This window comes from Paralichthys olivaceus, chromosome 8, assembly GCF_024713975.1.
Source record: "Paralichthys olivaceus isolate ysfri-2021 chromosome 8, ASM2471397v2, whole genome shotgun sequence".
NCBI classification, from domain to species: domain Eukaryota; kingdom Metazoa; phylum Chordata; class Actinopteri; order Pleuronectiformes; family Paralichthyidae; genus Paralichthys; species Paralichthys olivaceus.
The window spans coordinates 13197985-13225299 of NC_091100.1; the positions used below are offsets into that span (position 1 = coordinate 13197985).

Sequence of the window (27315 nt, forward strand, 5' to 3'; positions counted from 1 at the left end):
TTGCGTTTGGTGAATCAGCAGTGAGAATATCAAATCACATTAGGAAACTCAGTGTTCTCTGCCGTGGCACACGGTTTGCCTTTAGCTATGCTTTTTAGGATCCGTCTTTTGTCTTTGTCTCTATCTTTCTCAATGTCCCTTCCGGCTGTACCGTGCCTTCGCTTTGTAGTCCATCCTCCTCCCTCCCGCTCTTATCAACCACCCACACTTTCTTTTTCTATTCTTTACACTTTTAGATCTCATTATATGTATATATACATTTTTTTTTTTTTTTTTACTTGGGCTTCCACATCTTAAAACATCTCTCTATAAATGGCTTTCTCTTTGGCAGCTGATAATATACCAGATGTATTAAGTTGTTAAACAATTACCCTTCAAATGAGACCAAATAGATAAAAGCAATTAATCCAGTAAACCACCATTCAATGCAATAACAACTAATTTTATTGATTAATATGGATTTTTGTTTCTACTGATGACAACTGGGTCTGGTGTGGTGGTACAGTGGTTAGCACCGTTGCCTCATGGGCTCCTGGTTCATATTTCGGTTCGGTCTGGGTCTTTCTACTCTGGCTTCCTCTAAAGGCACGCATACCGGGGTTGGGTAAAATTGACACTCAAAGGATCAACACTATAGATAATGGATGGATGATGGATGATACTGACAGTTTTTAAGCATTTAAACAATCATTTTGTCAAATATAGTGTAAAAGCTATTTTCTATTTCAATGTGATTGATCTTTTCAATATCTAAAGGGTCAATATTTGACAATTTATCACATTTTCCTGTTAAAGTAATACTTAATTTTATGTCCTCCTTTAATCCAACTTTCCTATCTGGCTCACTTTATCCTCTTCCTCATCTTCTCCCCCTGCCCATGTGTCCGTCTGTCTGTCCTGTGTAAAAAAAAAGTCCAGTCTGTCACTCTTTGAGTCAGTCTTTGTTCTGTCAGGAACTATCTCAGAGATAAGTGTGACTGATTGCTTCAGGCCCAGTCAGACAGTGTATAATTGAGTGATAGGGACTAATGTAAGTGAATGGCTTAAAGCTGCCTGTGATCCAGTGCGGCAGCAGCAGAAGCTCGGGCAGACGGGAGGCTCTTCTGTTCAGTCCTCTGTAATACAAGCAGCAACAGCCACCCAGATTAAAATCTGGCGACTACCTGGTGTACGTGTGTGTGTGTGTGTGTGTGTGTGTGTGTGTGTGTGTGTGTGTGTGTGTGTGTGTGTGTGTGTGTGGCTCAGGTTATCTTCTTATTGTCTGCTTTCCATCCCAGTTCTCTTTTCTTCTCTGTTTCATAGCTCTGTTTACCACCCTGCTTTCATTTCTCCTCCCTCCACACACCTCTTCTCATCTCTCTCTCTCTTTCTCTTCATTAGTCTCCCTCTCTCTTTCTCCCTGTTATCTTAGCTCTTTAATTAACGTGACATGCTGCGAAGTGAGATACTAAATAATGCAAGCTTTTCCAGTGACATTGAATCAGGCCGAGTGATTAGTGGCCACACACAAACAAGTGCGCACACAGCTGCACACAACGACACGCGCACACACACACGCACAAACCTACCAAAGCAGATAACCTTCTTTATTAGTTCAATGCCTTTAACCATATTAATCTTTCATCACAAATGTTGGCTTTATTAGACAAATAAGCACATTAATTAATTTAATGGCATTTATCCAAGTTTCCAGTAAAATATACAGTATAGTGCATTATGTAGGGATCATGGTGCTGTGAGCATTGTTCACTAAATTAGTGCAAAAATGTAAATAAATAAATAAACAAATTTAAAAAGCTTGTGAAAGTGAAGATATTTTTTACACACTGTACAACGACAAAGATTTTCAATGGCCGCTTGTAAACTAGCATAAAATGTAATAGACACCCGAAGCTAAAGAATAGACAAAGAATTACTGGGTTGTGGGTAGGTGGGTGAATTCCTTTTACACATACTGCTGGATACTGTAAATCACAGCACAGGGTACTTAATTTGCACAGGGAGAGATCTAGGTTATCCCAAAGCAATTGTTTTGGACCAAACCAAGTGGAAAATCCACTGTGGGTTTAGTTGCTCGCTGCCTTGGCTGCAGGGATGCGATGAGCTCCGGGTCCAGCGTTCTTCTGCCCCCACCGTCTTTGTCTTTTTTTAATCAGATGGCTTGTTCAGGAGTGGAGCAGATTAAGACTGCTGCTGCCACTGCTGATGACTCTGTCCAGTTTTGGAAAGCCCACAAACGCATGCACGCACACACGACATGGAGCATCCAGCTGCAAGCACACACACACACACACACACACACAGGTTTATATACAAGCAATTTAGGCAGTCACCGTGAATATATATACATAGATACATGCACTACAGAGGCATCAACTTATGCATGAGTTGCCACATATGCATGCACAATCCAGTGCAGGCCTACACAATCATTCATGCACAATACACATCGACACATTGCGTCTCATCGCTCGCTCGCTCTCAGGGCCTCTCACTGCACGCTGTCAGTTTCTGGACAGCAGCAGTGATCTGCCATGTCTCATCGGGTCACGTGATTTGAGCGGTGAGATTTCTGACACAAAGACTGACGCCTGGTATCTTTTAATACCAGACACTCACACCAGGCGCTGCAGATGGTGGGGAGACGGGTGGATCCGACTGACAGACGGACAGAGAGAGAGAGGGGAGAGTAAAAAAATCTGACTGAAGTTAAGAAGAAATGAGGAATCGAGGGAGAGTGTAGCAGTAAAAGACAAGATAAAGGAAATTTAAATTTGAGGACGAAATATTTAGGAAACTGCAAAAAGGAAACTTGCCATAACAGGTGTGAGTAGAGGATGAAAGTGTAATGAGGAGGAAAGCAGGAAGGAAGAGGCAGAGAGAGTCAAAGGAAGGAAGAGAGCGAAGGATGATTGACAGACATTGAGCTGTATGTTGATCCAACGCTGTGTGCTACATAGCTCGCAGACAACAGCAGTCAGCCTCCTCCCACTTTAATCTGCCCATCATCCATCAGTCCCTCACTCCACCCTTCCATTTAAAGCCATTCACTTCTTCTCATCAATCTGAAATGATGCCGTTTTGACGTACGTATGAAAAGAATCTGGAATTGAAACGCGGCTGGCTTCGTAGATTGTATAACAGATAAAAGCCAAAAGCAGAAAAATTTAGGGCATTGCTTACGTGAGACATGGAAAAAAAACTTTAGAGAAGTCGACTGATGGTCCTATGCTTAATGTTTGCTTTAAGTTGAAATTCATTAGCTACTTTGTGAACTTTGCACACAGGCACGCACACACACACCAAAACACACCTCCGGCAATGAGTGTATGGTCTTAATGAAGCGAGAAGAGGCGAAGCAGCTGCATAACTGGAGTGTAAGGCCTAGAGGGAACACACACGTCTGCATGCTTGTGTTTGTGTGTTTGTGTGTGTGTGTGTGTGTGTGTGTGTGTGTGTGTGTGTGTGTGTGTGTGTGTGTCTGTCTCTGTCTCTATACACACAGACTGTATAATGTCTGAATCTCTTTTAATTCGGAGTTTGAGAGGATGTTAATGTTTCCATTTTCCCTGTCTTTTCTCTCTCCCTAGGTTGTAAGGGCCTGTTTCTATCGTCCTGTTGTACAGTGAGGCAGTGAGCTCACGGTGGATACAGCATGCATGTGTCGACATATCCCATGATGCACTCTGCCAGTCCAGGCCTGCTCCTCCTTAGCTTCCTCTTACTCGCTGATGCTGATTGTAAGTACTTTTCATATTCCAGCACACACACACTGGGGACATCCACACTTCTACATTTTAGTTTCAAAACACATCACTGCTGCTACGGTTACAAGAACGCTCCACGCTTCTTCAGAGTTTTTGAGCCTGGAAATGCTGCTGCTGTTCTGGTTTTAAAACTGCAGCTGTGTCCTTGTATGGACGGACAAGGAGAATTGTTTGGTAACCATGGCGCTGTCACCTGCTTTCACTTCAACACTAATGTCAGGTTCCACCTCATTGTTGGTCGAAGAAAAATAAACCCTCATCATAGTGTTTTCTTGTTTTTATCATATTAACCAAGCAACCAACTGCAGAGTAGACAATCTGCTTCCTGGTAACACTGGCATGCACAAGCCCAGTGTACTTGAATGGTCACACGATACCGTATTTCCAGGTGTATTAGTATGGACAGAGAATATCAGTTATAGAGTTAGAATAGCGTTTTAAAACGAATAAGCATTAGTTTGAAAATAACCACAAACACACACACACACAAACCCACATGTGTACCTGCATATAAAGAAGCAGTTCAATTATAAACATCATTTCAACACACTAACTGTTTGTGCGTTGACACACACAGGGTTGAGATGACATGACATTGTCTTTAACGCTCCACCCCTGATATCACTTCCCTCCTGTCTGTGTGTGATGATCTGCACACGTGTGTTAGGAGGCAGGTTTGATACGAGGCCAGCTGTTTTGGTCCATCCCAGTATTTGGCATGGACGGATAGACAGCATATGGCAAATCAGATAAATTCTCCACTGCCTGTGTGATTGTGTCCAAAATGTGCATGTGTGTGTGCACGTGTGTGTGAGATCACTTATTGGGGCTCGTCCAATGTTTTTCTCTGTGAGTTCATTCAGATATCAGTTCAGTCCAGTTATTTAATTATTGTTCAGGCTAACTACCTTATGACTCAAACTGAAGATAGATAGTATATGATGAGCAGAAGCTTGAGAAGGTTGTTTATATTCTAAATGTTATTTTGTGTATAATTAGCCACCATATTCAGATTTCCCAAAACCTGCAGATAAGAGATAATCCATGTGTTTGAAACCAGCATATTATCTTTACACAAGCAAACATAGAATGAAGCATTACTGGGATACTCCTGTGGTTCTAAACAGACTGTATTAGTGTCCACATTGGTAAGAGTGGGTCCTGGCACTGCATGATGTCCCAGTCAATTTGTCAGGTTGATGATTAGCATTGAGCCTTTGAATCTAATAACACTGTTAATGATTCGTGCTGAGACGAAGGACAAAAGACATGAGAACAGAGGTGTAGGGAGACAATAAGACGTAGTAGACAGAGGAGGAGGAATGAAGAATTCAGTTGTACAGACTGGCCATGCAGACTACATGTACATTTACTGTGCCCCCAAACATGGTCTTTTGCCAGGAGTGGGTGACAATGATGGGCGCTTGCCAGGAGGTTCAACCATGTTGTGTATACAAGAGAAGAGGTTAGAATAGACCCTCTGAGCAGCGCTACTTCCTTCTCCTCTTCTGTTACAGGACGCTACAGTGATTCACTATAAAATATAATATGTAACAATTCTTCACAAAATGACAGAAATGACTAGATGAGGTTCACTTACATTATCCAAAATGTAAGTTTCTAGCAATGTTACACTCCACTGAAGCAGAGACGGTTGGCTGATTTGATGATAGGCAATTTGCGTTCATTATTTAAGTGCAGCCTGCTCCTGCTAGCTTTTACCGACCCTAGCTTTAATAGCAAAAACCAATATTAGCTGAGTAATAATGGTGTCTATTTTGAAAAAAGGCTTCTTCAATGGCAATGTGTCATGGTATATTAAACAATGAATGCAAAGCAGAGACAACATGCAGCCAGTACAGCCAGTTGTCGGTTGGTTGGAAAGAATACGCAGTGTTGCTCCAAGCTCATGGTCGTGAGATACTGAACATATATCATCACCAACACACACACAATGTTTTAAAGGAACGCACTCACACAGAGCCCAGTAAAATCACACACATCCACAAACCACTCTTGTATTCCTCTAGATCTCCTGCCCTCTTGTCTCCAGTGTGAGTTTCAGGGTCGCCCAGTAAAGACCCACTCATCCATCAAAACGACGATGCTCCCAAATTTCCTCTGTGAGGGTTAGAGGAGCAGCACAGATGCAACGGGGGTGGAAGTGATTTTGCAGTTTGTCTCCTCTGTCTATGTTTCTTCCCCCCCCCCGCCTCCGTCTCATTGCTCTTTTCTTTGCCCGCTCTCCACCTCTTCTCGACACATACACATAATCTGGTGAGAAAGGAGGGACACAGGGCTTCAGGGGGGAAAAGGGAGGAAAGGCTGTTCTTTTCTCTTTTTATCTCTGTGTTTGACGTGCATTGCCTCTTTTAATATCAACAGCAGGGGCTGGGAGATTTGGATGTTAAGAATACAAACAGGCTGCTGGGACACTGACATCTTTGGCGCTCATCTCCCTTGCCGTGTATTGAAATTTTAAACGTACACCAAAAAAAAACATTTAGTCAGTGCTTCACTCAAAGTTCACAGCAAATGAATGGAGTACATTATGAGCCTAAAAGGAGATAGAAAGGAGAGGCCATATAGTGTATGTCAGGACAGTGGCAAGGTTTTTACCCTTATTAAGAACCCTTATTACATTTTACATTACATCATGTCAACCATTCTCCCAGGGAGTAATTCATGGATCTTGATGAAAAAAATCTGGCATATTTATGGAACTGATTTTAATGAGTGTGTGAAATCTGTTGCAGATTGATTGATTGATATGCGCTCTACTTATTCATTTTACTACAGAAAGACCATCACATACCTTTTACACAATTGCTCCCACATAGACACCACAGGGGGTATTAAGATGCAGTCAGTTGGAACAGTATCCCATGTGCATATTTGGAAACCTTGCATGTGACTGCACCATATGTGCATTCTGCATACAACCACTGGTGCAAACAATCCAAGCAGTGCACTGAGCTTTTCTCTCCACCTCGATCTCGCCACCATTTTTCTCAGCGAGTTTGTGTGCGCGTGCGTGCATATGACATGTATCTGGTGGATTAAGAGTAATGCCCTGATCCTGTCACAAACTAGGCCACTGCTTCGTGTACACAGTGCGCGAGGAACTGAATCTCTCCGTGTGTCATTCAGGGCGACAGGACTCTATGCAACAACATGGGGTTTTTTCTGCTGACCCTCATTTCCCCCCAAAACCAACAAGCTGTCGTCCTTCCCCTTCTTTCCGCTTTGAAGCAACTACGTAAAATTCCAGCTCAAATTCAACTCCTCATGTGTGTAACAGCACAGCTCCTTTTTTGGGGGCTAGGGGAGATATTGCTGAGTTGCTGCCCAATGCTTTAGAAAGCAGACTGTACATTTTCAAAGCAGACGAGAGTGGTTTAGGATTCTGCGGAGGGTGGCTCTCGGTAATGTGAGACCCTCAGCTTGTATAACATCAGTTAGGTTTTGTAAAGCATCAATAAAAAAACGGAGCTATTCTGTTCCTAAAAATGTGACCTTTGATACATGACATGTTCGCCCTGTGTACAGTGGAAACACTTTCTCATATGATAACTGATAGACTCATCTACATTCAGACATATTGCCTGCACACGTATGGCCTACAGGCTGACTGGAGTCTGAAAGGTGATTGGGACAATGACAGCACCACTGCTGTTGCTTACGCATGAGCCTCTGAGCAAGGCACCAGACGTCAAGGGCTTAGACAAGAGCCGTCTCTGGTTACCTTCAAGTATTTCATTTAGCTTCCCCTCAGGTGCTGAGTTCAAGCACATACGTTTCTAAAATTAATATCTTCTTTCACAACATATTTACTAATAGAAAACAAACTAGTAGTTAAATTTAATATTCATATTTTTTTATGCATGTTTTTTTTACTGTTTATACTTTACGTTTTCATGTATTTAGTGCTAACTGCAATGTTCAAGGCACCTTGTAACAGGCCCAACAGCCATTATTCTTTCATTGGGTGGCAATCTACCATACATGTAATACCGTTTCTCAAAGAGTTGAGGTTTATGAGTAGGGATTTGTGTGTAGGGACATACATGTGCCCTTGTAAGTATGTTTGTAGTCGTATGTTTTATATGTATGTAAATGTGCAGGCTTGTGTAGTGCTCAGGGTGGATCAGAGATTAGATTGCGATTAGTATCTGGTTCCATGTGAGCTCCATGTCTCTTGTAGATGATGGATGAGGCACCGTCAGGTTTCCCTGGAATGAGATAAAGTGGCAGGGTCACAGAGGTCAAAGGTTTGTGGTCCGGGGATTAGCGAAGGGTGTAAAACAGAATCAAGCATTTATTCTCTTGGATGGATCGTGTTTCTTGTCTGTGATTGATTGGTATTCCCTTACTCATTTAAAGTGCTAAGAAAAAAGCTAAGATCATTTTCAGCCATAACTGCAGCATGAAATGTCAAAAAGTCAACAACAGACCGAGGCTTCACACGTCACCCCCCCTTTCACACTGTCAAATAAAGTCAACATCTGTTCTTGGTAGGTTTATGATAGAGGCACTGAGTCTTTTCTCTTTGACTATGAAAAATAAAAGCATTGAAAGTTCTTTCAGCGTTCTGTAAAGGAATAGTTCAACACTTTGGAGCAAAGTGCAGCCAGCACTATATTGTTATACTGTTTTTTGAAGATGAGCAAAAAGCAAAAGTAAAAAGAGCAGCTAATGTATATTCTTAGGATTTTATTTCTGCTGGTTATCTCGGTAGTTTGGCACTTACATAACCTTACATAAAACCACACAGTGATAATTTTAGACTATGGTTTATGTAATAATTAAACAAATAAGGTATAATGTGTAAGTTTGAGAGGTGCAGGCAGACACAGATGTTCTGATACAGATACCAGCACCAGAAAAGTTTACGAATCTGGCAAAAATGTCAGCCATCAGCAAGTATTCAAATTTATGCACTGATCTAATACCTAGTCTTTAAAGTAGATTAGATTCACCCAGATAAAAGTGTAATTTTCTTTCCCCAGAAATCACTTCTTAATTTTGTAAACAGTTTTTGAAAGGAATTTAAAACATTTATATTTATCATCTGGCTTGTTGGTGGCTGCACTTAAACAACTATTTAAAGGAAAAGTCCAGGTATCAGGATCAGTATTGAGAAGCATCTCTAGAAGACACCTGACAATAGTTGTACCCTAGTGGTTAAAAAATAGGAGGTGACAGAGGATGTACTTTTACTAATATCAGGGTAAGGGAAAACATTGTCAGATATAACACTAAAGAGAAATGAATATAGTTTTCTTTGCTGTTTACTTGATAAATGGGTAATTCTTGCCCTTAAAGGTCCAGTGTAAGATTTAGATGAAAGGGATTTTTGGCAGAAATTGAATATAATAATAATATATAATAATCCTAGTGATGTTTTACTGGTGTGTTTCATCTAAATTGTATAAATTGTTGTTTTATTTACCATAGAATGAACCTTTATATTTAAATACTCTATATTTACATGGAGGGGGGTCCTCTCTGTGGAGGCTGCCATGTTTTTTACTGTCGTCCAAACTGGACAAACTAAACACCTTTTGAGTTTTTATGACAACTGAAGTTCACCACAGGTTCTCTTTCATGTTGGGAAGGGGAGGGTGAGATGAGGGGTATTCAGCTGCAGTGTGCAACCTCACCTTTAGATGTCACTAAATTCTACACACTGATCCTTTAAGACAAAAAGACGGTTAACACAATTAGACAGTGTTTATTTATTTATTTAGCGTTTACTGATGAAACTAAATCTGCTGTGACATTACAAAAGTCTACTGCAACGTTGAGACCGGAAACACAAGAAACGAGCACAACTCTAACTGGCTGCAACCGCCCTTTAATTTCCTCATTTTTAATTCACATGCCACTTTTCAAGTTAACTTATTTTCATCACTATCTGAATAATTCATGGTGTATTTTCTGGAATAATTTATCGTATTGTATTAAAATTCGGCTCCGGCGAGAACTTGCCAGCTCATGCTCATCCAGAATATGACAACAGCTTACTTCTTAAAAAAATAATAAAATGCCTCATTTAAATGCTTGACGACCTCTTTCCATCAACTCCTGTGCAAATATCTCTCCACACGAGGCGACAGAAATGGGTCACATCACAAACACATCATATGCACACAAAATTAACATGCCAATCTCCGTTATTATTTTAACTGTTTGCTGCCAGTGCCGGCCCGAGGAGTATAGTTCGACTTCATATTCCGGAATGAGGGCATAGCGCACACCTTTGAGTGTGTAGTCTCACGCTCAGTTTGTAGCACAGTGACCCGCCGGTCCCTTAATAAGTTCTCCATCGTTATCTATTAACGTCAATCCTTGAGTGAGATGGATTAGTCCGTGCTGATGGGAAAGAAAATGCAGCCTTCTCAGCTCGTCCTGCATCACTGGCCCACTGCGGTGAGGCTATTAGCAGCTAGCATAGCTGTGCGCCCATCCGTGACTAATAGGATCCGACCAGCGCTAGCTTAGCACTGTAGCATAGCAGGTTTACCCATCTGTGAAAGAGGCCCTGGGTAGCTTTAGCTTAGCCGTAGCGAAGCTGACCAGCAGTCCGTGAGTAACGTGCTGCGACCAGTGCTGAGAAACCCTCTGTTCATCTTTACGGGGAGCCAGCACTGACCCAGTAAAGTTGTGTACCCCAGTGGGTGTCCCATGTGTTTCTAATGACCTGTGTATAAAAGAAGACCCTGTTTGATTAAATCCTCCTCCTGTGTTTCTAACAAATTAACCCTGATTAACTCACCATTAGTCGGACCCTGGGGCAGCTATGGTGGGTAAGTGGCATGCTAATTGGACAAGCATTACTATGGGCAGTAGAAGTGTATTTTATCCTATGCTTGTGTAAAAAATGATGTTGTCGAAGTGATGCTTGGAGACATCAGCTGGGTGTTTGCCGATCTATATGCTGCAATGACATGCTCCATCACAAGAATCACAGTTTTATATAAGGAGAAAATCATTTGAAAAAAATAAGTTAATACTCCAGATTTGGTTTGGATGGACACTTTAACCAGCTTAGGGCTTATCCTTAAGGTGAAGTGTCACCAAAGGTAATGTCTGGTAATTGTGATCAATTTCTTTTTCTATTTACGCCAAAGGTCTTCTGCTGCAGTATGAGACGATAGCTGTCTCTCTGTGTTTATTGGCCTCAGTAATCCAATTTTATTTCCAGCAGCAGAAAGCGAGCAGCTGATAATTTGCTCTTAATGTGTCGGTTTGATGTTAATGTGTTTTAAGTTATGTTCCTGGCCAGCTGCCCGCCCAGTCTTGAGGGTGACTATCATGGCCTTGGCTCAGGCCCTGATATTGGCCTCATTCCTCAACTTGTCTGACAAGCCTGACTCAGTTCTCATTTGGGGAGTCATCAGCTAACCACCCACCGCTACATGCAACACTATGCAGCTGGATCTTTCCCTGGCAAAGACTGTAAAATGCTCATTACATGCCTAACGACATGACACACACACAGGAAAATGTGAGGTGCAGGCACAGATGCTTGGCATCCAGAGCGGCCTTTTCAGATGTGATCAAAACTTCCAATGCACAAACACAAATACTCACACAAGAATACGTCCACATTAACCCAGGATCATTACAAACGTGTGTGAGGGGGGGTGCGCCTCGTATCGATCTGATCGGGAAGTTCAATAACCATTTATCTGCTTCCTCCTCTGAGGGATGTTCCCATATTCAAGAGAAGAAGCAGAAATATCCACCACACACACACACAAGCCTGTAGGATTAACCACCATTAATGTGGGCTTCCCCATCTGCTCCTTTTAGTCAAAACTATAAACTCTTTTCCTGATGAAACCTCGGCTTTGTCATCTTATATTCTTTATATTTTATTCTTCCTTGGTAATCCAGCATCTCAGAGCTTCTGTTTTACAATTTGTTTATTTGTTGAGCGGCTCCATTCTGTGCTGCGGACTCCATCCTTTTTGTTGACTTGATTTATTTGGATGGGCCTGTCTGCCTCATGATTTGTTTTGCATCAGATCAAATAAGTGATTAAAGGCACACAAGATAAGTTCACAGGTCACACAAATAGCTGCATTCTTCAAAGATTAGATTCTTTAATTATTATTTTTTTATGGAAATCAATGCAGTCAGAGAGCAGAATGATTCTCTCTAGAACAATACATTTGATTTAATCATACATGAAACATTTTCCTCTAATTCCCTAAATCTGACTTGTGGGATCCCAAGGATAAAATGAAAATTTCACTCATATGTACAGTATGTTCACATAACTATGACATAGAGAAAACGGAATTCTTAGATTTCTAGGATTATGTTATAATATTCGAGAATAAAGTCATAATTGAAAAGAAAGTTGTATTATTATATAAAGCTATTGAATGAGAAAAATCCATACCATTAAGAGATTAAAGATAAAGACTATTATATATATTATACATACATTTACAACTTTATCCAAGTAATATTACAATTTAAATTTCATAAATACAACTTCAACTTTTTTCCTCACAATATTAAAACTGTATTCTCATAAATATCTGTTTATTTTTGTATTATTACAACTTAACTCTGGTGATTTTCTCGTTTATTAATGTTAAATTACAAAAACTATAGAAGCCCTCAAAGTACATTTCCCCTGTTCAATTTCTCCTGTTTGCCTTCCTAAATATATAAGTCCCATTCTTGAGACAGTTTAGCTCGTAAATCAAACTCCCTGAAGGTTTGTTCCAGCACCGGTTCTTAAACTCCTCTTGGCGTGTCCCTGTAGGTTGGGACAGACATCTGCCAACTTCATGTCCCTGCAGTCTCAGTGCCATTAGCTTCATTTAGTCTTGCTATTTGTCTTTTTAATGTGCTACTCTGCACAAAATCCATCCTATTACAGTATCCGGTTCATGTTAGGGGAGTTTAACCAAAAATGGTTATCAGCATAACAAAATATAATGCGAGGCACAGCTGTCTGCTGTCTTTCCACTTTTATGTCATGAATGTATAAAAATTGCTTATTTTCATTTTAGGGCACCATCTTTTTGTTGTGCCTATGTACTTCTTCTGTGTTAATGATTTTTAAATGCCAAATAGACGTGAAGACCATCTCTCAAAGTTTATCACACGTCTTCAGCCCTGACTCGAAAGTGGTCCAGAGAGAGGAGCTGACTTTGTAATCCCTGCCATCTGTTGTGGAGATCAGATCCCACTGTATGGCGACCTTTATGTAGGCCACCCTCCATCCACACACACACACACACACACACACTCACAAGGGGAAAGATTGGCAGCGTCTAATTCCATCAAAATCTCTCTCCGTGGACCCATTTTCCCCTCCCTTCCATCTTGGGTCATATTAAGGAAGAGGAGGGAGGCTGTCAGACGCGACATGCAGAGTAAACCAATGTCCCCGCCGATAGACCAAGTTCCTCATGGACCTTATTTAAGCCCGTCATCATTTTTGACTTCATATATGAAATAACATACCTACAGACATCGCTTTACTCCCCCTTACCTATGACAAATATTCAAGTGCCCCTCTGAGCATGAGACCGCTCCTCCACCCCCACCCTGGCCCAAATGTCAAGGCTTAATCCCACCAAGCAGCACGGCCAAAAGACCCTGATGATCTTGGAAAAAGACAGAGAGAGAGGGAGCAAAGAAGAGGAACGAGGACAGAAGGAGAACGGGGCGGATGAATTAGGGGAAAACGTGAGGGAAAGGGGGGGAAAAGCGAAAGAGGATGAGAGCACAAAATGAGAGGGGAGGAGAGGAATAAAAAGAGAAGGGGAATTGCATTAGAGAGTCGGGAGAAGTGTGGGGAGCATACGGTTGCACCCCCCTCTTCCTCATTAAGTCAGTCAATGTGACAGGAAGACTTATGTAACACCCCAGAGATGGAGGGAGGAGATGGAGAAAGAGTAACAAGGAGGAGGATGAAAGAGGGAGCAAGAGGAGCAGCTGTGGAGGAGGAGGAAGAGGGTGAGGAAGCGATTCAGTGGCAAAGAATTAGGAATGGGGCAGAAAGATAAAGGGGTGAAATTTGAGAAAACGAGAACCTAAGACATTTAAACAGCAGATGCATGAAGAGAGGGAGAGAGAGAGAGATCGGGGACGGAGAGATAAAGAGGGAAAGATAAAAAAGCAATTGAAAGATCTACCGTGCCTTTTAGCATGGCTCTGCTGGCTTTACACTTTTCATTTGTTTTGTGGGGGAGAGATTAGCAAGAGGATTAAGAGAGCGATTCTCCCACTCCTCATTCTCTCTGTTTCCCTCTCTCCCTCTCTCTTTCTCCCTTACTCCCTCTTTCTCTCTCTCTGATGAGCACAGGCACATTTGCTCACTCACTCATGCATCACATACATGCACAGTGTGCATGCCATGCATTAACAAGCTATATGTGCATGCAGTAAATAAAATATTATAGGGCTAAAACAATTTTTTTGTATTATTATTTATTAATCTGACAAATGTTTCAGATTATAATTTTTTGTTTAATATGAAATATAAATAAATAATATAATGAATTATACATTTCCGAGAGCTCAGTGTGATGTCTTCAAATAGGTTGTTTTCATAATATGTATGTAAACACATTTAAGAAACTGTACCTAGTGATTTTTTGGTATTTTTGTTTTATAACAGAAGTTATTATTAATTATTAATTATCAATATTAATCTTATGACCAATTGTTAAATTGTCACGGATACATAATAATAACAATTAAAACATTATATAGTTATAATAATAATAATAGGCTAATAATGATATGAATACAATCTTTTATTTGTATCATTCTTTTAACAATGCTCAAAGACACATAGGATAAAAAAAAATTAAATAAGTGAAAACACCGTAATTCAACTGAAATGTATACACATCATAAGCAAACATTAAAAGCAGTTCACAATTACCTGGACACATCCTCCATGTGCATAGCATGTATATGTTAACTGGTACATGCAAGAATTAACAATAAGAAAAATCCTTTTCAGACATGAGCTCCGATAAATGTCTGAAATATTGAGTCCGGACATTTTACAGAGTTGACCTAAATCTCATATGGTGGAGGCAGCAGTGGATTGTCAGAGTCATGCACTTTCACAACAACCGAAAAATGTGTTCAGGTGAGGGGTGGTGGCTGGGTAGAGCCGGCAGGAGCCAGGACGGTTCAAATGTTTATGACTTCAGCAGATTGGTTCTTATTGTCAAAAGCTTTCCAATCTCATTGTCTGTCGAAGATGACATCTTTGGCGACATCTTATAAGTATATGGCTCCTCTTTTTCATCCTGAGATATTTGTTTTCTTTTTCCAGTTTTGCCTCCATCATCAACACACCAACTTGCTCTCTGTCAGTGTTCCAGAACTTTTTCCAGCTGAGTTCTCACATGGGCTCACTCAAACATTTTACAAGGGGGGGGGGGGGGCAAGTGACTCTGACATTTGTGTTCTCATACAGCCCCTCTAGATACATTCAGGAGAATATCCTGAGTTCAGTGCATGTCAGAAAGACGCACACACTCCTTCTCTTTCTCTCTCACACGCTTGTATTCCGTCTTTGAGGTAGATGTGCCAGTGAGGTGCAGAGGTGATCGGGCAGCTTGGGGCTCTCTGACTCTGTTTGCCAGTACATCTGGCTCATTCCCTATCTCTCTCTCTCGCGCTCTCACCTCCTGCTCATCTTCCTCTCTCCCTTCACTTCTGTTTTTCATGCTTTATCTCTTCCTTACCCTCTCCATCTGTCTCTCTCACTCGTTCTCTTTATCTCACCGGCTCCTCTGTTCTGCTGTCCCCACTCTTTCAGCACCCTCTCTTTTCCTCTCCTTCTCTGAAAACCTCAGCTTTTCTCCCTCTCTCCCTCCCTCCATTTAAACAGCAAAAAGCAATTTCTCTCCCTTTGTCAGGGCGGATGGCAGTAAGCCCTTAAGTAGGGATTTTCTGGTTTGGCTGGAATGCCATTAGGCGAGCTTGCTGTGACGTGCCATGACTGACGTGCTGAATCTTTCTGATGTTGTGATGTCACAATCCAACGGCGGCTGTGGCTATGATATTGTTGGCATCCCCGGAGCGAGGGGTTTTAGTGGTCATGTCAGGAGTAAGTCTTCATAAATCCTTTATGGTACAGAAATATTAAGCTTCTTTGGTGACACAGGGAAACAACATGGCGGAACTTGCACACACGTGTACATAAAAAAAGAGAGGCACACACAGAGCCACCCACATAAACAACTGAACCGAAAAACAGATGAAGTTGCTCCAGAAATGGGCGCATGCGAAAACTCACAAACACACAAAACCAGCCATGATGCTGCACAATGTTCTACTCTAGAATGAAGAGAATGTCGGATTATAGTAGTATGGTAAGGGTTATTCCAGGGCATATACTCTAGAAAAATACAATAAACTATTACACACTTGTATGTTTGTGAAGAAGACTAAAGTACTGATAGTGATGTGCAGGCTTATGTAGAGCAATGAGTAACTCATCCATCAAAACTTCTTCAACTCCTGTGGCTGCACACACACACACACACACACACACACATATACTCTGAAACACAGCAACTCTGGAAGTTTGAACTTGACCTAATGTTTCGATTGTATCTTTCCGTACAGCACCTCCCAGATTCACGCGAACCCCAGAAGACCAAACAGGAGTCCAGGGGGGAGTGGCTTCCTTTGTGTGCCAGGCCTCAGGGGATCCACAGCCCAAGATTGTCTGGAACAAAAAAGGCAAAAAAGTCAGCAACCAGAGATTTGAGGTATGATGCTGAGATACCGATGAAGGAACTCATAACCTTGTTCTGGCACAGAGAATAGAATGGGAATGGGTAAGGGTCCCTCAACAGAGCCATAGACAGTTCACATGCAGACAGTTTGACCTGAAGTTGACTTGATCTGAAAGGATTGGTCAGTTAATCAATTTGAAAAATGATTGTCAACCATCAGAATTATTTGCAATTTCAATTATTTGTAATCTCAATTATCTAACAGGACCAATTTTCTCACAATTGAGAGAACTTGCTGCATTTTTGTTGTGTGTGTTACCAAAAGTTAATATTGTTACGTTTGGTCAGATAGCAGGAGGCATGGTAGGCAGTTTAAAGTTTTAAAGTGCATGGCTCCGCATAGTACCTCAATGTTAATTGCTCAAAAACTTCAGGCAAAACAGTACAGCACACTAGAACATGTGCTGCCTTCATGGAACTCAGAAAATCTTCACACTTACGTCACAACTTTCCTAATTCCATACTGACTACCTCACATGCTCGCTCCTGATTGGCCCACAGGTGGGAGCTTGCTAGGATGACTGGACAGGGTCACTATGATATATTTTATTTGGGTTGGTTGTTGTTTGTTCAAAACAGGACTTTTCAATAAACAAAAATCAAAAGCGTAAAATATTGAGATAAGGAAGGTATTATTTCCCCTTTTGTATCAACCAATCAATCAATTCATCCAGATGATGCAAGATGATGATGTTTTATTCCAGGAATCAGTTAGTGTAATCATTGTAAAGTCCACACAAGTCAAACCTGATGTTGTGCCCAACTTGTCTAGATCCATGGTGCACAGTGTGACTTGCTCAAAACTTAAAATGTCACATCTAAGCACCTTAAATGAAACAGAGTCGTCATTAATGCTGTTAGTTACACCACTGCTCTTCCTCTGATGACAAATCAGAGCGTCTGCTGTGTTGCTATCGCTCATTACTGCGATGAAAGTTGACATTTAAGTCAATAATGAGGACTGTGTTTTGTTTTGGGTACAGTAGAGAGCACCCTCCACCTGTTCTTCTTCATTTGTACAGCCGTGTGAAACGCTATCTACTCTCGACTCTTTCATATGTCAGATGATGCCCTGGGCTGCAGTGTATGAGATTCTTATATGATCAGCCTTATTAGTTTCCTGAAGGCTCTAACCTTTGATATATTTCCCCATCTCACCACTCAGATAGAGATGTTCAACCAGTGCCTCTCCTCTACCCAGTCAGTGTCACCCTCAGCTCAGGGTGCTTTTCCACTTTAATAAGTCGAGTTTCCTCCCAGGTTTAAGTTCATCTCGGTGTCTTCCTGTTTGTGATTAAATCACTCGGGGGAGATATTTTATTTTTTAATCTATCATATATAAGCTCCAACTACCTGCTGCTGTACACTTCTCTCTGCTGTCCTGTCTGTCAGGATTTATTTTTATTGGATTTCAGTCAAAAGAAACCTTTTCTGAATCCAAAATCCAGATCTACTACATGCATGAATTAATCTTATGCAAGAGCATTTATGATGCACAAGGCAGAAATTTTGAACGATCAAATGTATGAAACAGGCTCTGTCTCCTCAGTAACTCCACATCCATCATACATCAAAACTAGGAAGAGGCTAAAGATATTTTTTCCCCATTAACAGGTAATAGAGTTTGACGATGGGTCTGGCTCTGTCCTGAGGATCCAGCCACTGAGGACCCCAAGAGATGAGGCTATTTACGAATGTCACGCCTCCAACTCCGCAGGAGAACTCATTGCTTCCACCAAACTGAGTGTCCTCCGAGGTCAGTGTGATCACACACACAAACTATATGTGCATCTTATTGCATTTCAACACTTTATTGTAGCTTCTATTATTATACATTCACAATAAAAACAATTCCTCATCTTACAGATTAACGTATTTGGAAGTAGATGCTGTATTTTTTATCAACCGTAGCTGCAGCTCTATAGAATCTATAGATAAGGACTTATTGACACAACTTTAATCATGATATATGCTGTCATATTTTATGTTAACATGAAATAAGAAGTAGTTATTTGTTATATTTCACTTGTCAAGAATAAACCTTAAAGTTTCATTAGTGCGATAACAGTTATAGGATTTCCTCATGTGTGTAATCACTCATATGATTTGTGTTATCAATCATTAAGTAATCAGTAATCATTTTAAATTATATTAAATGTGCTTACAACTACATTGTAATGTGTTATAATGCAAAGTAACTGTGTGTGCTTTTCCAAATGCTGTGTTTTGGGGTATTTGCATCCATAAGAAATACTTTTAAATAAAAGGTTCAGCTATCCTCAGCTCCTCATAAATTCCTATTGATAAAGTTTAAAGTTTAGCTCAAAGCTCCTCTCGGCAGCTCAGAAGATATTTTTCCCCATGTAGATAGATATATATAAATATGCAAGTGGAAGCTCAGGTCCGCCGCAGTTGATGGTTGTATTAGTGTTAGCAAAAGTCCATTAATGCAGATAGTGATGTTAGTGTGAGTGGAGTCCATTAGGAGAACATTATGTACCGGTAGTTTGAAGCTTGAGAGTGTCTTAGTGAGTGAAGCTGTTCGAGTGTGGATAATCACATCGCCTGTCTTTACAGTATAGGCTCATGGGAAAAGGACATGAGGCCTATTGTTCTACCATATCCTCTCTCTCTCCCTCTCTCCTCCTCTTTTCTCTCTGAGGGGTAATAATAACACAGTCTACAGTCTTTCCTCTCTACTCTCCTCTTCTCTTTCTGTCTAGTCTGTGTTTTTGTCTCCCCGAGTTCACTCCCTCGTACTTTCTCTTCATTTCTCTCTCTCTCTCCCCCTATCATTTTATACACTTTCCTCCTTTCCTGTGTCTCGCTCTTGTCGTTCCACATGCTCTTAGGTCCACTTCATAGCAACCTAAATTATTCACATCAGACCACTCTTTGCATCTTCCTTGCTGTTCTGCTCCATCCATCCATCCAGAGTTTTCATGGTTCTTTGTGTGTGTGTGTGTGTGTGTGTGTGTGTTGGTCTCTCAGCTGCGTGTGTACATCTGTATGTCCTCTTGCTTATGTGTCTCTGTATCTATTTTTGATCCTTCTTGCCTCGCTTGATGGAAGCTCCCATTCATTCATCTCCAATCTTTCTTTTATTGAAAACATAACCACTCTTAAGTGCACACACAGGTGAACACACACACACATATGTATCCTCAATCTAAGACAGTCAGTCTTTATGTAGTGATTATCCTCTTTCTACTCCTCTGAGGAGTCATTGTGTTGTGGATGAATAAGATGCCACCTGGGAGTAGCTAATAGCTCCTGTCAGTCCAAATGTCAGTTGCCAAGTACACACGCGCGCACACACGTGCGCACACACGTGCGCACACACATGCGCACTCACACATGCACACACGTGCGCACTCACACAAACTCACACAGAGATTCACAGCACACACACAGAGTTCTGTCAGTCATGTCTCCTTGTCTCCCCCGGCTCTGTAAAGACACGGCTCCAGTGACTGACTGACTGACTGACCGACTGTCTGACAGGAGGGATCCGGTGTTAAGGTCAGCCGGCTTAATTACTGAGGACTAGAATCGGGCTAATTGAAATCTTGGCTTCCAGTAAATGGCCGTGATTGGCAATGGCTGAGACAATAATAAACTGGAGAGCGATTATGTGCTTTAGGCTCCATTGTACAGTCAGATACTGTATAATTCATGATTGGGTAAAAGTTGTGGGTGTGTCTGTTGGAACGACTTAGAGTGGGGATACTTTGGTCCAAATATAAAGTTGTAAATTTCTACGTAAATTTACATCTATACATTTTCAAGACATTTTTTTTCCATCAAAGTATTCGCTAAAATCTTGTCAGAAGGGGTCAGGGACAATGAATGGGGAAAGAAAGAAGAATGAGATGATCAGACAGATTGTGATAAAGTCAACAGTATAGCCAGATAATTCAAACCAAATAATGTGATAATAAAACTGAAAATGAGTTCAACGGTATGCAGCTGAAATTTTGGTAACAGTTTGGATGATAATTTTACCACTGATCTTGCAAATTAAGTTTGAACTGAGGCAAGCTACTTGCCTAATGTGAAGAGACAGTAGCACGATGCTAAATCTCAAAGCAGGTCAGCCGAGGTCTTGTTTGTGTCCATGTGTTTGCCCTGAGATACCCTGGCCAACTGTCCTGCGTGTACCCCGCTTCTCATCCAATGTCAGCTGGGATTGGCTCCAGCTCTCCCCTATGACCCGCAAAGGATAAGCGGATGATGGATGGATGGATGGACTACTTATATCATATTGTGCTACTGGAAACTTTGCTATAAACATCTGTAAATCCAATGGCAACCTAAAATAGGCGGACCTGACATTTGCTTTAGCCCATATACTCACAAATATAGTTGTGACCACATTTTTTTACACAAAAAAGTATCATATTAGAATCAGATTTTTGCTATAGTGCAGAACTATTGAATTGAACTGCAATATATTATACCAGTGCTGATTTTATTACAGTTTTCCCCCTGGGTCAGTCCTGAATGACAGAAACAGGTTTGTTTGCAGGTGCACACATTACACTGCAGCTTCTAATACAGCAGCCGCCTCATGCTTTAGTTCCCATGATTGTATGACCAGATTTGACCTGCAGTCTTTGCAGATTCACAGATGACAAACCCAGCGAGCGATGTGTGTGGATTTCATTTTGGGTCTCGTATAAAGAGGACAGTGTTCGCAAAGCAGTTCCCATGATTAGGAGACCAGGCTTCTCTATGAGCTGTGAAATTATCTGGATCACACTCAGTGGAAACACTGAAGTGGGAGCACATCCAAATGAAACAGTGGGGTGTGGGGAAGGCTCTGTCAACAAGGGAGTGTAGGGTTACACATCTGCTCTGACCTCAAGGGGTTCTTAACTGTTACTGCTCAGCAGCACACCACACACACACTCACACACACATATGGTGGAGCAGCTTTGTCCCAAACTAATTTTGGTATTGCTTACACCTTTCACTGTTTTGGATGGTGGAAGGCTAGTTATGTGCATGTTTTACCGTGTGTGTGCGTGCTTGTATTCAGTATTCTTCAGTGCATATACATGTCTGCACTGCTCTCTTGGTTTCGCAGGTTCCTAAACACTTCTACCAACACATCCATGTGTGCAGCTCTTTTTTTGTGGTGCACATGTAAGTGATTTGTCAAAGAGGGGCAGAGAGAGATGCATGATCTCGGGGAGTTACACTCTAACTGTGCGTCCTCAATGCTCAGTTCATTGTCCCACCCCAGGTAGATGAAATAGAATGCATTATTCCTGCCTACGAGGGGCTGGCTTTGAAGTAAGCGTTTGCATAATGAAAGCAGAGAGAATCAGGATTGTTATGCTGTATGGGTCTCTTGTGCTCTCTGTCTGTTTTTCTTTCCCTTTGTTTTCCTTTCTGTCACTCTTTCTTTGTATCACTCTATTCTATATTCTATTTGCACTTGCACTTTTACCCTCATTCACCGCTTGCCCACGCAGACGCACTTGTACACACAAACACCTTCTCATCTTGTGCTCTCAGTTTATCGTGTCCATGTTTCCATTTTTTTCCGGGTTTTGTGATTGATTGAAACCAGATCCGTTAAAAGGCCACACGCGCTACTGAAGCCAGTGTCTCACGACCTGACGGCTATGATTTGATGGGCAAGTACCAGAATTAGCATCTCCTCGGCAAGGTTCAGCGCTAGGATTTCCCGTTAATGAGGCTCTCTGTGGTTGAGGAGGATAAAGTCACAAGGGATTCGGGGCGAAGAAAAAAATTGAATCGGGAAAATGTTTAAAATAGACTGCGGTCTATATCAAATACATCACAACACATGCAGGGACACATGCTCATCTGTCTTCTTCTACCACATCTATCTTTATCCATGCTGTATGGATGTTTCATGAATCAGACATTTTACCTCACGGTTTCAAAGTGCAGCCTTGAACTAAGTTAAGAAATTGCTTTTAAAAACTGATTTGCTGTGAACCTTTTTGATTCCGAGTGAATATAGTTATATTTTCAGTTTGACAGAGCTCTGTCGCCTTTGATCCCCCACCTCCTCCAAGCATTGTCCCCTCCCTCAGCTTAAGTCTCTTACTCCAGCTGAATGAAGTTGGCCCACTGCCTTTGATTTCCTCCATCACAGCGGAATGACTCCTCATGTTTGATGTAATTGCCTCAGATGTCTATGGCATCACATTGATATGCCATCCCACTAGGATGTGAGTCCCAGTGGATGTGCTTTATTGTACTCGTCTATTTGATTTTATGCACGAGGTGAACTTCCACAGAGGTTTGTCAGCAATAGACTCAGCTGGACAAAAAAAAGTGTTGAACTGCTGCTGATTCCCAGCAGAATAGAGTATTTGATTTTCCATTGATTCTCATTTGAAGAGCGATTGCCCAAAGCTTTAGTGAGGTAGTTTGTCAGGTGGAATGAAATGTTATTCATTCTATTTGACCTCGCTATTGGATTTTTTGAAAAGTCTTTCCTCCGGGTTTAAGGCTCATGCAAAACATATTTTGACTCTAAATCAAATCTAAATTTGACTCTTGCTTTTGACCGACCAGTTTCCCATAAAACCTCTTCACACCGTGGCTAGTGACTCATTTCAAAGTTCAAAATCTGTTTGATGTCAGTTCCAAGCTTAAACTGTGTCTCTTCAAGTGTGAACATCATATTTCTTATATTGAACTCATCTGCTGCAGTTGGCTCAGATTCACAGGAAATGGACTCAACTCAGAAGAAGACAGATGAATTTAAAGGACTAGTTTGGTTTTTTGGGGGAAATGTATTTGCTGAGAGTTACTGAAGTTGAGAAGATTGTTACCACTCGCATTTTGTTGATGCTGAGGCCAGCCAGCCCCTCAAAAGCTCACAAATTATGACTTTATAGCTCATTTATTTAATCCACACACAAAACAAAGTGCAAAAATAACATGTTGTAACAAGCGACAAGCAACATTTTAAAATAAAAACTGTAAAAAGAAATACTGCAAAGCCATGATACTTTATTGTGAAAGCTGTAACATACATAACATGTAACATTTGTAACATACAATGCTTTGTTCGAATTTTTTGGGTGCAGATCTGGACATCATTATATTAAAATGTAATCCTACTTCATCCCATTTGGAAAATAGTGCCTCACATGTGAATGTCTTATTGGCTTATATTGAGAAGTGACACAGTATCACAGTAAATGATTCCCAACCAAGTGTACTTCTGCAACACATCCTACCTCTACAGGTGGTACTATTGGTAGTATTGATTGATTGATTCATGATTAGTATGAGTGTCATCTTGACTGACGGCTGTGGCTCAGGAGGGTTGTCCACTAACCAGAAGGTTGGCGATTCCATCACCATCTTCTCCAGTCAGAAGTGGCCTTGGGCAATATGCTGAACCCTAAATTGCTCGCTCAGCTGTGCTGGTAGTGTACAAATGGTGGTACAAAAAGTGCTGCATATAGAAGCGCTGTATGAATGTGTTTGTGAATGCATCATGTACTGTCAAGTGCTGTGATTGAACGGAAAATGGAAAAGAATAGAAAAGCGTTAAATATAAATACAGTCCATTTAATCCATTTATAACCCATCAAAAAAGTACAATTCTAATAATTAACCAAGAAAATATTATTATATTTGAAACATGGATGCTCAGAGAGATAAAGAGGACTTATAGCTCACCAGATATGGGAGAAGACAGAGAACCGCTGGGAACCACTGTTCTGAGTCACCAGTCTAAAGATGTGAGCATTGTCCGATTATGTTTGACTCCTGTTTTTGATCTTTCCAGAGGACCAGCTGCCCTCGGGGTTCCCCACCATAGACATGGGTCCCCAGCTTAAAGTGGTGGAGCGTTCTCGGACGGCCACCATGCTCTGTGCTGCTAGCGGTAACCCTGACCCAGAAATTACCTGGTTCAAGGATTTCCTGCCAGTCAACACGTCCAATAACAATGGACGAATCAAGCAGCTCCGCTCAGGTAACCATCGCTTTTATTCCTTCGCTCTTTCCCCTTTTTTTTCCTTCAATCCCGGCTTTTATTTCCATCTTAAGGTTTTTTTCCTCCCTTCTTCTTTGTTTTTATCCCTCTTACAATATCCACTACTTCTTATCCTCCCTCCGCCTTTTCCCAGCCAATACATTTTTTATTTCTCTGTTCCCGCAAAGTTTTCTGTTATTTTTGTCCTCGTTCACCCCTTTTACTTATTGCTGTTCCACACCGTGGTTACTGGCTGTGTTTCTCAGCTGCCCCCCTCTCCTCTTCGCTGCTGCTGCCGCTGCTGTGCTATGATTTGACTGTGTACAGTTGCCAACCCCTTCTGAACTCTTCGGGGCCTTTAAAAGTGAACTCCCCATCTTTACTCCAAACTTTCTGAGGTCTTCCGCTGCATATATCACCATCACATGCGGTTACAATTTTCACTCACTCAAAACATGATAAAATATTTGTGACAACACGAGTCAGCGCGCTCCACGTCTCCAGTCACATCTCAGCAACTTTCCCCACTGACAGATTTTAAAAGGTAAACTAAGGTGCTGGTGGTATGTGCTGCGGGACTGGCCTCCCTAAAACAGCCCACTGCTGTGACTAAACAATCAAATAACCTTTTGTTCTTTTCCTGATTTCCTGGAAAGCGTGTCTTGCGTGGGTGTGAAATTAACTCACAGACGTTTCTTGTGGAAAGACATTGACAGAATTTGTTAAATAAAAGAAAAACACTCAATCAAGCCACTCCATCCATTTCGATCAGTTTTTTTCTATAGCCACAGTGGTGTGTAAACTTGTCAAACTCCCCATCCCTCCTTAGTCCTCCCTCTGCTTCCAGAGACCAACCTCTGGACCCAAACTCCCCTCTGTTTCTTGTGATTGGACCCAACTCTCTGGCTTCTTTACAGATAACAACCTCTTGGCTTCTGTCCCTGTTTTGGCTCTCCCCTCAATACCCTGCTAAGACTCCCTATTTGACCTTTATTTTCCCCAAAAAAAGTATAAGGATTAAAAAAAAATGTTAAGCTTAAAATGTCAAATATTTTAGCCTTGCTTCTTCTGTGTGATAATTTCAAAACAGAGACTTTTCACTATTTTTTCTGTGTAAATAATGGATTTCCATGACTCGTATTTTCTTGGAGTCCAGTGCTTTTTCAAGCTGTTTCTTCTGACTCAACTCTTCTGTGTAACTAAGCGTCCGATTGTAATGCCATGTCTATGCTGTTTCTTTTCTCTCTGTATCTTTTTTAACCACAGAGTCCTTTGGTAAGTGCTGCTGTTCCAAGGCCCACACCCTCACTGCCCACTTTTCTGTATACTGTTCACTAATGTTACTGCTATACTGTTACTGCTGCTGCTGCTGCTCACCTTTACACGTTGAGGTGTTATTAAAATGCATGGCATGCATTTGACTAACAGTCACATGCAAAAATGATATAAGGCACACACACATTTATATAGAGAGAAATACACACTCAACTCTGCAGGCACTCATATATTATTTTAGTTAAAGAAAGATGCAACAAATATGGATACACACACACATGGACATGCATACACACGTACAAAAACTCAAACAAACACATCTCTGTCACCCTTGAGGTAGTTGGCCTCACCCTCACCTGTGCACCTGTAGCCTCTCCACACCCAATGAAATGCAATAACTTTCTCCTCACACTCGCCTATTTACTTTTTCCTGCACTTATTCAATTATTCTGTCCCTCACTCACTCACTCACTCACTCGGTCATTCACTCACCCACTTACTCTGTCCGCTCGGCTGTATAGAGTTACCAGTCAATAAGCCCTGCACAGTAGATGGCTGCTCGGTAGGAGCCTCTATAAGTAAATCAATAGCGACCAGGTTTCACACTTCACTGTATGGTGTAGTATGTTCAAGTACTGAGCTTGGTTACTGTAGTGTAGATGTAGGGTTTTGGAGTGAAATACAGTTAGAAAAGTTGTAGGCGAGTAATGCAGAAAATCCACTCTTCAATTCTCTAACACCTAAAGTTAATCAAATAGATAATCTTGTGATATTCAGTAATTTTACATTAAGGTTATTTCCTTTTTTTAGCTATAAACACTTTGGCAGTGATTTATTCCTTTGAACATGTATAACGTGACAGATGTCACAAACGGGTGGACCATGGTCCGAATCTGGATCCAGCCGACGTCCTACCCAGACCCAGATCCCCTCACACGACGCCACTCAGCCAATCAAATCTGTGAATTCCAATGAGCATTCCCTCAGTTTTCAATGAGATACACACAGACTGTGAATCATCATAATAAGAAAGATATTATGATGTGCGGTTCCTTTGCTTGAGGACATTTTCTGTATCTGGACCTCTCTGAGTCATTGACATTAGTTTTAAGGACATCAGTGAATCATTAAAAATCATTTTTCATTCAAAAATAACCAAGCAGTGTCTGGTTCCAGCTGCTTCAATGTCATTAACTGCTGCTTTTGTGTTTTCAACCTTTGCATTTTTTACTTAGTGACTGATGCTTGACAAAAACAAGCTTTTTTGTTTGCGATCTGTAGGAAGAACATTGGCTTCTGGGAAAGTGTGATCAATTTCAACTACCCTCTGATACATTATTTACCAAAAGATTTACTGAGAAAAAAAACAGGCAGATCAAACACTAATGAAAACAAATTGTAGGTAAAGCTGGGACACCGAAGCGTGGTTTATGTATTCTAATACCTGGTATTTTGCCTTCATCACTTGAAGCGTGTAAAAATATACATTTTGTTGCAGCCC

General features: G+C 41.2%; 1 protein-coding gene across 15 annotated transcripts in view; it reads left to right on the forward strand.

Moving 5' to 3' along the window:
- Positions 1-27315, forward strand: part of ptprdb (protein tyrosine phosphatase receptor type Db) — a 145263-nt gene that overhangs the window by 77773 nt on the left and 40175 nt on the right. For all 15 annotated transcript variants that reach the window (XM_069530207.1, XM_069530211.1, XM_069530214.1 and 12 more), the window contains 4 exons: positions 3591-3740; positions 16392-16537; positions 18179-18320; positions 24351-24539. In XM_069530207.1, the coding sequence (XP_069386308.1) occupies positions 3656-3740; positions 16392-16537; positions 18179-18320; positions 24351-24539 (562 nt within the window). In that variant the 5' untranslated portion in view covers positions 3591-3655. The remainder of the gene's footprint in view (positions 1-3590; positions 3741-16391; positions 16538-18178; positions 18321-24350; positions 24540-27315) is intronic.